This window comes from Aythya fuligula, chromosome 14, assembly GCF_009819795.1.
Source record: "Aythya fuligula isolate bAytFul2 chromosome 14, bAytFul2.pri, whole genome shotgun sequence".
Classification (NCBI taxonomy): domain Eukaryota; kingdom Metazoa; phylum Chordata; class Aves; order Anseriformes; family Anatidae; genus Aythya; species Aythya fuligula.
Genome location: NC_045572.1, coordinates 1062707 through 1075777, shown reverse-complemented (window position 1 = coordinate 1075777; position 13071 = coordinate 1062707). Strand labels below are relative to the sequence as shown.

Below are 13071 nucleotides of genomic sequence, written 5' to 3'. Positions count from 1 at the left end.
TACTTTTTATTTTTTTAAGTTCTAGTATAAGCATGTTAACCACCCTTTCTTGCGTCTTTATTGTTCATTTCTGTCTTATGCTTTCTAGGTGATGGTGCAAATGATGTAAGTATGATTCAAGCAGCTGATGTTGGGATTGGAATATCTGGCCAAGAAGGCATGCAGGTATCATTTCAGTTTAGTTCCACTCCTCTTTTGTCACAGGATTTCTTTCTGCTTTAAAAGTTTCACAGCAGCTGTATAGCCTGAGTATCAACTTAAAGAGGCCGGTTGGCATCATTACTGTCATAAAAGAATATGCAGTCCATGATTAGGGGACCAGCCAAAAGGGAGTGTTTGACCCATCAATTAGCATGCGTGGACAAATGAGTGTTTGCTCATAAGTATGGAAAAAGATGTCTGTCCACTGTAGAAAGTTTCTTTTTTTTCCCTACAATATGCAATAGTAGAAAATTGCTTCAATGTCCATGTTCAAATTCCATCATACTAAGTGGGGAAAAAGAAATTGTAAAGTAACTTGTGTTCTTTTTACTGAAGGCTGTGATGGCTAGTGACTTTGCAGTATCCCGATTTAAGCATCTCAAAAAACTACTTCTCGTCCATGGACATTGGTGTTACACTCGCCTGGCAAAGATGGTGATATACTTTTTCTACAAAAATGTGGTAAGATGATTAAAATTATGGAAGCTTTCATCCTAGCAAGAGCTAAAATCAGGACAGTTGTTTTTTTTTTCCTGAGTTTTGTTCCTTATGCTCTCTTACTTTTTTATGAAACTGCAGTTCCTGTTTCTGCACTTTGCAAGTTTGCTACCTCCTTAGTAATGCACTGCATAAAGCATTGAGGAAAATATGGGATCTAAACATCTTTTGAAATAGCATTATCCTGGAGGGAAAAGGGACTGAAGGTTTAGTAACTTTTTATATGGTAGTTCTAGAAACTTTGTTAATAATACCCATGAGTCTCAAAATAAAATTTGCATTAGGAGCATCAGAATATTAGTGCTAGAATACAGAATACGACTCCACACAAAGAAATGGTTGTCAGTGAAACCTGCTTTTTTGCATTTAATTTGATAGGAGCCACTTGCAATCAACGATGCAGTCATATCTGGCATTTGTATTAAAAATGTGATGTATATGCAAATGAGCATATGCATTGAAGAATAGCACAAAGTGGATAAAACTGATAGCACTAGTGTCCGCAAGACTGTGCAAACAAGTCAATTTGACGTGAAATATACTCAGAGCACGGAAGACTATTTACTTAGAATTCAAAGTGTCTGTATTCTATATTTTTATATAATTTTGAATAAGGATTATATCTTATCCGTGTTAACATTTGTAATAGAAATTGAAACTTTTCTTTTTCTTTTTACTAACCGGCATCCTTTCAGAGTTCAAAGAATATTTATTTGCAGTATGAAATAGCTCTCCAGACTGGGATGCTGCTGTTCTATTATCTCCCTGGTACCATTAGGGAGCAGGAGGCCTTTGATTCCACACTGACAGCAAACCTGTAAAAGGATTTTAAAAATCTGCTGCTCAGAGCTGTGAACAATTTGTTTACTTATTCTGTTATATTTTCTTAAAGTAGCCTAACAATTTTTATGCAGCTGTATCACAGTAGATCAGTGGGAAGCAGTCCCTTAAGATATACTGCTTTATGGAACAACATGTCTACTGAAAGTACCTTTAACCAAAATAATGGATTCTTGTGAAACTGTGTTAATAACCAATGTACTGCAGAAATTTATTAGATGAAACTAAGGGAATCACAAACTATCTATGCATTCCAAACTGAAGGGTCCACATCAGCTTTCATAATAGGGAATGATGTGGTGAAGGAGGGAAGAGGACATAAAGGAGAAGCCACAGGAAACGTGTGGCTCCACAGCCTGCACAACCCAAACAGAGATCACATCAGCATGAGGGATGCGCTTTTGCACATATGGGGAACAACAGTTCAGCTTGTAACACAACATGCAATATGTTTGTATTTGCTTCTCCCACAGAGCTATGTCAACCTGCTCTTCTGGTACCAGTTCTTCTGTGGGTTCTCAGGCAACACAATGATAGATTATTGGCAGATGATTTTTTTCAATCTTTTCTTCACCTCAATGCCACCTCTGGTCTTTGGAATCCTGGATAGAGATGTTTCTGCAGAAACACTTCTGGGTTTGCCTGAGTTGTACAAGAATGGGCAAAATTCAGAGGTATGTCTTGACTGCTGAAGTAACCACTTGGTAAGACCACACGGTATTTGGGTTTGTGAGGAGGAAGGAAAGAGAAGAGTTTCAGACTCACCTGAAACCAAATGATCTATTTATGGTTTCTAGTTTGCTGATGTCCACAAAAAGAAGGTTTAATTGTTTTTGTTCACATCATGTTTAGTCACGTTTTGAAAAATCTATTCAAAGCAGTGCAAAATTTGAGGATTCTCTGCAGGACTTTCCATCCCTTTTCTTGAACCTCACAGGTTCAAGGAGCTCTTGAACCTCACATATATGTTCTTTATCATTTTGAAGAAGTCATTTTTGCTGCTTTGGCATTATGTCTACAGTGAAACCACAGGAGCCCACCCTTCTGTCACTCCTGTAATGTTTCTCCTCCACCAGAGCTGTGGCATCACAGGTCTCTGGATAAGTTTTTTTGTTTATTTGTTTGTTTGTTTTTACTGAAAAAAAAAAAAAAAAGAACCTTAAAAGAAATAATTTTTTCCCAACCCTGTTAGCCCCAGGAAGATCTGTGTTTGAAAAAGAATTTGAGGAATGAGGTCCTTTGGGTATGGACAGAGGCATTTGTGACATTGAGCTTTACAATCCCTAGCTAGTGGGCTAATCTTCCCAGAAATCTTACTGTCTTTAGGTAACTCATGCCTATTCTGGGTTAAGTGTTCTAAATCAGCTGTTCAAGGGGCTTTTGTTCATGAAGAGAGGCTAGTTAGCTATAATGAGTAGTCTGAGCAGAAGAAAAACAAACAACAAATATGTCTGTAGGACAGATCAGAGATGTGTGTGCCATCATAATGACTGTGATCTGTAAACTCCTACAGATATACAAGCTGTCAACGTTCATTATTACAATGTTCGATGCCTTCTATCAGAGCCTTATTTGCTTCTTTGTCCCCTATTTGGTAAGTAAGGTGGTCATTCATATTCTCATTCTCCAATCCTCTTTAAAAAAATAGAAAGAAAATCACTTCTGAGTAGTCAAGGTTCATCACAGTCTATCTGCCTGTTTTCTAGATGTACAAGGACTCCGACATAGATGTGTTTTCCTTTGGAAACCCCATCAATACCATTTCCCTCCTGACCATCCTCTTGCACCAGGCTCTAGAAATGAAAACATGGGTATGTGTTTTGCCTGTCCCATTCACATAACTTTTTTCTTTTCTGCACATAACATACCATATAGCCATAGAGTTTTCTTTCAGAATCATTTACCTTAATTGTGGGTAGTACATGCAATGAGATTTCACAATATGTTAGAATTTATTATTAGCCTCAGGGTAATAGCTTCATGAGCACAGAAACAAAATTTGCTCCTATTGTGCCTTTGGACTGGGCAGTACACAACTTTTACATACTTCAGTATATGAGCAGAACATATTACCTCAAGAACTGTATTCACTGTCACTGTTGGTTTGTAAGTTAATTTCCAGGTATTTCTCCAGCTGCACTCTTCAGTAATATGGATCCATTGGATACCTCCTTTCTAGTTATTCTTTCTATCCTGCACCCAGAGTCAGGGCCTCAGTCATTTTGTACTCTTGGTGCTTACAGACATTGTTCCACTGGATCACGATAATTGGGAGTGTGGTGATTTATTTCGTCTTCTCTCTGATCTACAATGCTGCCTGCGTGGTCTGCAACCCTCCCACCAACCCCTACTGGATCATGGAGAAACAGCTTTCAGAACCCACCTTCTACTTACTCTGTCTTATTACTCCAGTCATCGCACTCTTGCCAAGGTTTGTGCAAAGCACTGTTTTCCTCAGTTTTTGTTTGGGGAATTTGTAGGTGTTTGAGGGAAATAACAGTAACAATCATAGAATCATAGAATCATAGAATATCCCGAGTTGGAAGGGACCCATAAGGATCATCAAGTCCAACTCCTGACACCGCACAGGTCTACCCAGAAGTTTAGACCATGTGCCTAAGTGCACAGACCAATCGCTTCTTAAATTCAGACAGGCTTGGTGCAGTGACTACATCCCTGGGGAGCCTGTTCCAATGTGCAACCACCCGCTCGGTGAAGGACCTCTTCCTGGTGTCCAGCCTGAACTTCCCCTGCCTCAGCTTAATACCGTTCCCGCAGGTCCTATCACTGGTGATTACAGAGAATAGGTCACCTGCCTCTCCACTTCCCCTCAGGAGGAAGTTTTAGACTGTGATGAGGTCCCCCCTCAGCCTCCTCTTCCCTGGGCTGAACAGGCCCAGTGCCCTCAGCCACTCCTCATACGTCTTCCCCTCTAGGCCCTTCACCATCTTTGTCGCCCTCCTCTGGACACTCTCCAACAGTTCAATGTCCTTCTTGTACTGTGGTGCCCAGAACTGCACACAGATATGTCAGGCACATACATGTATGTTGTGCAGAGATCAGGCTGGAAGTCTGGGTTCAATTTTCCTGTTCACGAATCATTAGTTTATTTGGTCGTATAACCCTAGTTAAGTCTCTATACATATATTGCCTTTGTTTTCCAATCAGAAAAAAACTTTCTTTGTGGGGTGTTTCAAAGTTTAAATCCTTTATGTAAATGTTCGCTATGAAAAACACAATGTAGTAGAGCAGATCAAAACCAGAAAGCTAGTCTTTGAAATACGCCTGTATGATTTAAAAGTTACAAAACATATTCTGTTTCTTCAGTACATTATAGTGTATTATTAAGCCAAATTTAAGAACACCTCTATATCAAATACTTTTCTACATCTAGAGTCTTGGTTTTACTCTTTGTGATCAATCAGGTATGTTAATAATAACTTTAACTGAGACTAAATGATATTTGGGGGAGAGATAATTGTTCTGGTAGCTTCCTGAGAAAATTTGGTTTGAAAAACATGATCCTGTTCGCATATATGTATGTAGTAACCTCACTACTTCAGTGCTTAACACCTCATTCATTCTTTCAGCAGGTATGCTTTGTCTGACTTGCACTAATTTTAAAATTTAAATTTAAAAATTTAAAATTTTATTTCTGCTTCAACAATTAAAGAAATGATTCTGTTTGACTAACTTGCTAGTCTCATTCTCATCTTAATTGTCATGAAGTAGTACAGCATGCTGACATTGAAAGAATCAGGAAAATATTTTCATCATCTGATTTTGTAAATGCTTTTAAGTATTGTAATTTGAGCCTTAGCTTTGTCTAAAAAGTAATTTTTCAAGACCAACTAATATTTCTCTTCAAATTATTTTTATTGCCCCAGTTGAGATTTCTTTGTGATTTCACGTTAGATTATATAACTTCAGGTCAGAATAAACAACACATGGTTCAGTGAGGTCTCATGTCTTCTAGGCAGAACATTGTTTTTCCAGATTTTTTTCTTCCTTTCAGCCCACATTCCCAGTGTCATTTTTGACCCTGAGTTTTCTACTCAGGGCTGCATCAAATATGTGGTTAAGAATTCAGAATTCCATCTTGGGAATTCATCAAGGTGAAGATTGTTGGTGCCACAACAAGATAGTGAGCTTACAGATTTGTATCTTGATATGTTCAAAGTTGGAGAAATGCTGTTCCACCATGTAGGTAACTCAGATTATTTTCTGCTGAGTCCTTCGTTCAAAGAATACCCAGCCTCCAGTTTCTGCTACTGTGTCTGGCTGACAGTTTCTGGCTGTGTCAGCATATGATAGCAATGGTGAAACCACCCTTTGTTAAATATAGTCCTGCACTTAAAACTGGGTTTCAGCTAGTTCATCTCACCACACTCCCTGTGCCTCATTTCCCTTAGAAAGCAGTTGGAGCCTTGAGATTCTGTTTTTTTTTTTTTTTTTCTAAGAGGTTTTGTTAAAATCCTTGCTGTCCTCAGTTCTTCCTTTTACAACTGCCTCCTGCACTAGCTGACATTTCTGAGACACTGCAGGTGCCCGTGTGGCTTGTTTACACCCTGCCTACATGCATGCTTGTCCCGAAGCACTGTCTGGCAGCACTTTGCAGTGTGCATCTGCATCTGAACATTGCAAGGAATGCCCAGAGTCCCAGCAGGTTGCAAGGCTGAGGGAAGGGTGGGAGCAAGCAAGAGCAGTTTATGAGATGGAAGATGGAAGTTTATGGGAAGTTCTCCTTCCTTTCTCTGTGGATGGCCTTGAGTTCTCAGTAGTTGTGCTCTGCTGCCCAGCTGTAACTAGCAACAGTACAGCTCCCAGTCCTGGGTCCAACCAGCCTGAGCATGGACACAGTAAATATATGTTTTTCCATTCCTCTTTACACAGGTAGACCTGAGAAGTCCGTTCCTTTAAAAGCCCATTCTGTGTTCAGTATAGCTTATTAGTGTTTTTGATGTTGTCATGCTTATTTATGCATATATTTAGCAGCTAGATGTGAAGATGACACCTTTATTAGTGCAATTTCAGAGAGAAATTAAAACAAATTTCATGTTTGTTTTAAATATTTATAAAGGCTATGTAGGTAAAGGTCAAACCCTATTAGAAATGGTGCCTGAAAAAGGCTTTCCTTTTCAGATAAGACAGACATGACATGGAGCGAAGGTTTGTAGTCACTCACTGCACAATATATATAGTTATATAAGTTCTCTGTCCTGCATTGGCAAGTTGGACATATTTTTTTAATGCTTCTTGAGCAAAGACAATGTTTTTAATTTTTTTGTGTATGTGTTTTCTATCAAATTAAGGTCCCTTCTTTAGTCTGTTCCAGCAGTATAATCTCAATCTCCACAAATACAGAACCTCTCAGTGAGCTTCTATGTATCTTTCCTGCACTGATCAGCAATCAAATAGTTCTATTAACATTCATTTAGCATTTATTTGCTTGTAGTTGACTCGATGAGGTCAAGGTAAGTGTGTTGTTACATGTTGCATTAACATCCAAGAGCCAACTTCCACCTACAAGCCATAAGTATCTATAATAAGTATCTATATCATATCTATCAGATGCCTTTAGAGTACTGGAAAATTAGCAACACGATTTGTGTCATATGATGCAGATTATAGGAGGAACCCACTGCTAAGACAATCCATTCTCTCCCTCTTTCATTAGGTTCTTTATTTTCGCTCTGCAAGGAACCTTTGGAACATCTCTGATACTGAAAGCTCAGCAGATAGATAAGCTTCCGAAAGAGCAACAGGATCTTGAAATCCAGAAACTGAGGTCAAGAAAACAAACAACTTCTGATGCACCTATAGCATCACCAGCATCTAACGATGATCTTGACCAAAACATCAGCCACTTATGTTTGTCACCATTTTTACATCCAGCAGAAGCAACTGTATCTGCCAGGGACACAAAAAGTCAGGGACTTTCCACCTCTGAAGTGAATCCTCTCAAGAAATGGACACCTGAAGAAGGCTACTATTTCTTTAATAGGTGGGCAGAGGAAGAAGACACTGCTACAGAATCTTCAGCAGGACCTTTCTCTGGTCATTGCCCCCTAGTACCCAGTAGGGTAACATCTCCTGGACAGGACAGTGGCAAACCAACTAAAGATAAAGGTAAAAAAAATAACCATGAAAGCCATCGACGCTCTGTGAGTGCAGTGACACTCTGAAAAAGCATTCAGAAGTGGTTCATTTTCTGGATATGGTATCTCTGCTGTGCAGCCCATATGGAGAAAGATAGCATAGGGAAAACAAAAAATCCATTTATACTTAATCATGATGCTCACTACAAAAGGAGAGAGGCATTTGGATTTACAAACCTGCTGGAGTAGTGCAATAAGATGTCTAATATACAACTTCTATCGTTGGGGTTTGTCATTCAATGACTTTTTGATCTTCCTGGTTTTGTGTCATTAGAGAAAAGATACCTAAGCTTCATAGAATTGCTGAGAGATCCACAATTACTTTCTTTCATCCGGGAGTATTTTTCTTTCACAGTAATAGTGAATAATTGCACTAGTGATGTTTCAATGTTGTTATGGTATTGAGGTAATAGAAAGAGAATCCATTCAACATTAAGCCAAGTCTTAGAGCAACACATCCTACTCTAACTTTTAATATCAAAGTCTTAATATGATACTGCTAATTTAAAAATTACAATCCTGCCAAGAAAAAAAATAAAAGTCTTCTGGTGCTACAGGTAGTTGCAGAATCACAGCATCTGAAAGAGACTACAGAATGTTCCATTTTTTAATACGTAGGCTTTATTCACATAACAATATCAAACAACATCATGTCTATAGTTTGCTTTCCCTGCACACTAAACTCTGTGTTTTTATGCAGGCAGTGTTCTGACCTAATACTTTTAAGAAAACGAGAAAGCAGTTTATGAAATAGAATGCGAATACAGGACTACAAGAACTGGCAGGATAACTTAAGGATAAGTGGAGTCTAATTCTTCACCTTCAAAAGCAGACAGATATAACAAGTCTGATTTGAGTATTTATGTTCCAGATTTCTAAAATTCTCCTTGATTTTTCATCTGGAAATCAGCTTCTTCGTTTCATTTCCTACATTATCTAGAACGTGCTGCTGCATTCAATCAAGTATAAATATGCTCTTCCCCACAATGAGTTACAATCAGTAGTTGATGGAGATCCCAATGACAGTTATTTTAACAAGCAGTTAATGAAGGTTCACTAATCGCATTGCAGTAAGTACATGGTGTAGAATGACCAAAATATGCATAACACGTTCATCCTTTTCATTATCACAGGACAACAAGGTTCCAAAAAAAATTAAAAAAAAAAATTAAACGTCACCCTTACCACTACCTATTGCAATGCAATTATTAAAGGTGACTTTAGTATTTCTTATAGAAATGTTGACTGCTATGATCATATCCCAGGTTTTTCTCCACAATGTGGGGTAAAATCTTAGCCATGTTTTAAACTCAAGCCATCTGTACTTTTGTGAGTCTACCACTGGTTCTGATTTAAGTATGTGTTTAGCTTTTTATATGTATGTTATTTTAGCTATTTGCCACCTATCACAATGTGTGAAGTTTGTTTAATATCCTATTTAGCAAATACTAATTTACCTTCTGTATGCTTCAATACCGTTACTAGAGTCCTCAAGATGTTACTTTAAAGCAACTCAGGCAAGACTGTGTAGCGTATCCACCACTGGGATTTCTGGTAGCCAGAGCTACACATAAAACTATAATTGATAAAGTATTAATTGTCAGCTGTAAAGCAATTTAGAAAAAGATTTTTGCATTATGTACAAATGAAGGGAATTAGGCATAGCTGAGATTATTGTTAATGGGGTGTGAGATTGCTCAAATGTTTGCTCACTAGCTGGTAATGAACGTTGGGTGACATGACTTAAGATCAAGTCTTTATGATTCGCAGCCATGTTTTTACATAAAATGGTCCATTTCATCTGAAATTAAAGAAGATGCCTGTTTCTTATTATATATTTTATTACAAAATGTGAAGGTTTTTTATCATAATAAAATGTAACATGGTTTGACTTGGTGTGTTGTTGGGAGTGAGACTTACACTAAAACAGAAGCAGAGAAGTAGTCTTCCTCTTGTCACCCAGAAGTGGCAAGACAATGTTTCAATCAGGACTCCTCTATCTACTAGGCCATGCTGTAGGGGTGCTTATCAAAAAGCAAGAGGACTGAACATATATGGAAAGGGGCCATGGACAGACAGGTTATGTTTAATCACATCTGGAAGACCTGTAGAGGTTCCTGAAATCAAAGCTGAGAATTAATTTCATGTTTTCTTAACACTGCTTCTGCAAAATTATTCTGCTATGCATTTTGCCTAAACAGCTGGTCTTACATTCAGAAATAGTGTATAACTGAGGGTGTTTCCTCTTTAGAAATAAGGGGAAGGAAGGAAGGATTGCTTGTGGTCTCCATCAGAACAGTCCCTGAAAGCCCTAAGCAATGGAGTCTGTGCTGTTTCAAGTGATGAACAAAGTGGAAGATAGTCCACCTCTAAGTAGCTTCTAGGCTACAAGCAAAAATATTTACTTCAGGCAAAAGATGGAAAGGAGCAAAATTTGAATAGATGCCTCAAGTAGTTTTACAGATGGATGGACAGCTTCTTACTTCTGTTGTGTGGTTGATGATAACAAAATGGTCCAATAGATTCATTCACCTGCAGAGTTTGCAACACAGAGGAAACACATCCCTGATCCCCAAGGAGGGAGAAATCTGAAACAACCAGAAGCAAAGACAGCATCAGGGAAGACCTGGCCTCTGCATCCCATCTGGTTCTGCAGCTTTGTAAAGCTCTCACCTAATACATCTGCTGGGTGACAATGCTACCAGTCCTCCTCTGAAGCAGGTACTGCCGTAGTTCAAGACCTGTATTCACTGCTAAATAGTGTGATCTCTCCTACGCTTTTGGGTAAGCAGTGATGGTGAACTGTCATGTGTTAGGAAGAGAGTGAACAGGCACATCCCTTTGATCATGAGGTAAATTAGCTGAGATTATCATTCCCTTTGGGGAGTGGCATCTAGATATAAAACACTATATATTTTTTTTCAATTAATGCAAGCCTACTATGAGAAACCAAGTCCTCCAATGTATTTGTTTGCAAGAGAGGAAGTGTGTTTACTAAATGGGTTATTTAGACCTAACTGGTTTAAATATCTATTTCAAGATAGCTTTTTATTTCAGATGCATTTAGTATTACTGTCAAGATACATGTTTCATTAGTTTTAATGTGAATGCTTCACAATAGAACAAGTGTCTTGCATTTTAATACATGTTCTGGTGATATTCAATGTTCCATATGCTTGGACTTCAAAATACTAAAATCAATGTATTTTGTGAAATCAGTGCATACTTTTTTATTTTGATCTATCACATTATCATAATAAAGATGCTGAACAGTGCTTTGAGCTATACAGAGCTATACCTATATGACAAACTGAAGGTGACATCTCTTATAGAGGTGAACAGGAGTAACATGCAATCCCAGGCTGCTTGCCTGGGATTCAGTGTAGAGTCATCCATCATGTTCTCAACAGAGGTGAGTTGTTTGTTTTAATACAAGGAGTAAGAAATGAACACCTATCTCTACACTTTGTTCATTTCTGTTTTAGCACAGCAAGGTGGATATTTGGTCCTTGACAGTTACAACCGGTATCCATTTGACATCAACAATATCTTCAGTCTAAAATCAAGAATTAATCAGGTGAAGTAGGGGGATGGATCTATTTTGTTCTCTTATATGTCTCAAAAAAAAAATAATAATAATAATAAAAAGCCTTTAACACTCTGTAACACTGAGGCAGATGTGCATAATGCTGCAGCACAAAAAAAAAGAAAAATCTTTTCCCAAGGATGAATTATGTATATTTTGCCACTTTGTTGGCTGATGCTACACTGTTTAAATTCATTTGATTGCAGTTTGAGGTTGTGTGCAAGTACTGAGCTATTCACTTTAGGCATAAGGTGACTGCAGGCAGGACGTGGCATGATTAGGTACTTGTGAGTAGCACTGATGAATGAGGCTGAGCGCAGAAACAAGAGACACTTGAAGATAATGATCACAGAGGGTGGGATTTAGAGAGCTGACCAAATAACACTGAAGATCTGTAAAGTACTTTTGACATTGCCAGTGACTGGAACTTGCTGCAATTATCAGGACATGAGACAACTGTGAACAGAACTTGCTGCCTGGCTCTTATAATGTAACACCTGATAATTCTCAGCTACATAAACAAGACTGAGACTGAATACAGATTCTGAATAGTTATTTTTCCAAAAACACTGGAGGGGCAGCTGTCTGCTGTCTGAAGGCATTGAAGATGATGGTTATCCACCTTCCCCAGTGCAGCTACTGAAATAAACTCCCACCTGCAGGCATACTTTGTAGGTTTCTTTCCACATTAGTGCCCAAAGATCTTGTGTGGTTATTCTGTACTTAAACAGGTGAACAGAGCTCTGTAAATGGTCATCACTGTAACTAAAAGATCAAGTTTGGGCTCCCCTGAAGCTGAGTTGTGCAGTTGACTTCACAGAAACCAAGTTATTTGCTGCTTTTTTGTTGTTGCCATCGGTTCAACTCCACAAAGCTAAATCTGAGATCTCTACGGGATTTGGGAGCAGCAATTTAACACCCCATTGCTCTCAGCCCTGGGTGCTATTTCACTGCTGCAGTTTATTGCTTTCATCATGAGGGCAGCACAGCAAACACAAACAATCTCTTCAACTGCTTCAGATAACCCTGACAAGAAACTTAAATCAGAGACCTCAGTTATGCTTTCAGCTGTTCAGATCTTGTTCTCTGTGCATACAGTCCCTAAAGGGGAGTTACAAGAGTTTGAAGCTAACCAGAAAGCAAAGCTGGACTCTGATGTTGAACGTATTGGTTTAATAGCTGCTATACATATGGTCTGTACCAGATATTTTAGTCTTCAAGGGCATCATTCTTTGTGTGTGATGGTGGACATCTGTGACACACCAGTGGTTTGGGGGGGGCATCCAAGATTTCTTTTAGATTCCAGGATTAATTAAGTAATCACTCTTAAACGTAAATTGAGTAAAAACAGGGAAGAAAGGGGAAAAAATGTATACTTGGAAAGCAAAGATAAAAGGATTGTTCTATTCTTCTCTACTGCGCTTGGATCAGTAGTTGCAATTGATTGACTGTTTAAGACCTTACAATTGATTCTTAAAGGCCTCAGTGTCTCTAAGACCTTAATAACACCGGTGCATGGATTATCACTTGCTCCTATTTCCTGTGAGCGAGCCAGCCTTCTGGTAAGTTTTCCCCACCCTCGAGCTGAATGTAATCTTCCTGGCAGTTAGTACCAGGGGCATCACTGCTGATGGCTGGGTTGTTGGTCTGCTGGCCAGCTGATGGTGAGTCTGAGTCCACACCAAGAATACATGGCTGCTTCTTTTGTGCCTTTCCTTATGCCCTGTTGTCAGTCCTGTCAAACAAATTAAACATAGCTTTGGTGCTGGTGATAAGCTCATGCTCAGC

At 38.7% G+C, this 13071-nt stretch overlaps 1 protein-coding gene across 1 annotated transcript in view; it reads left to right on the top strand.

The window, feature by feature from the left end:
* The window catches only part of ATP10B (ATPase phospholipid transporting 10B (putative)), a 61407-nt gene extending 51917 nt beyond the window's left edge, over positions 1–9490 (top strand). The window contains 7 exon segments of the mRNA XM_032196906.1: positions 89–165; positions 538–663; positions 2013–2213; positions 3053–3133; positions 3246–3350; positions 3783–3970; positions 7217–9490. Of these exon segments, the coding sequence (XP_032052797.1) occupies positions 89–165; positions 538–663; positions 2013–2213; positions 3053–3133; positions 3246–3350; positions 3783–3970; positions 7217–7724 (1286 nt within the window). The 3' untranslated portion in view covers positions 7725–9490.
* Positions 9491–13071: the final 3581 nt, after the last annotated feature.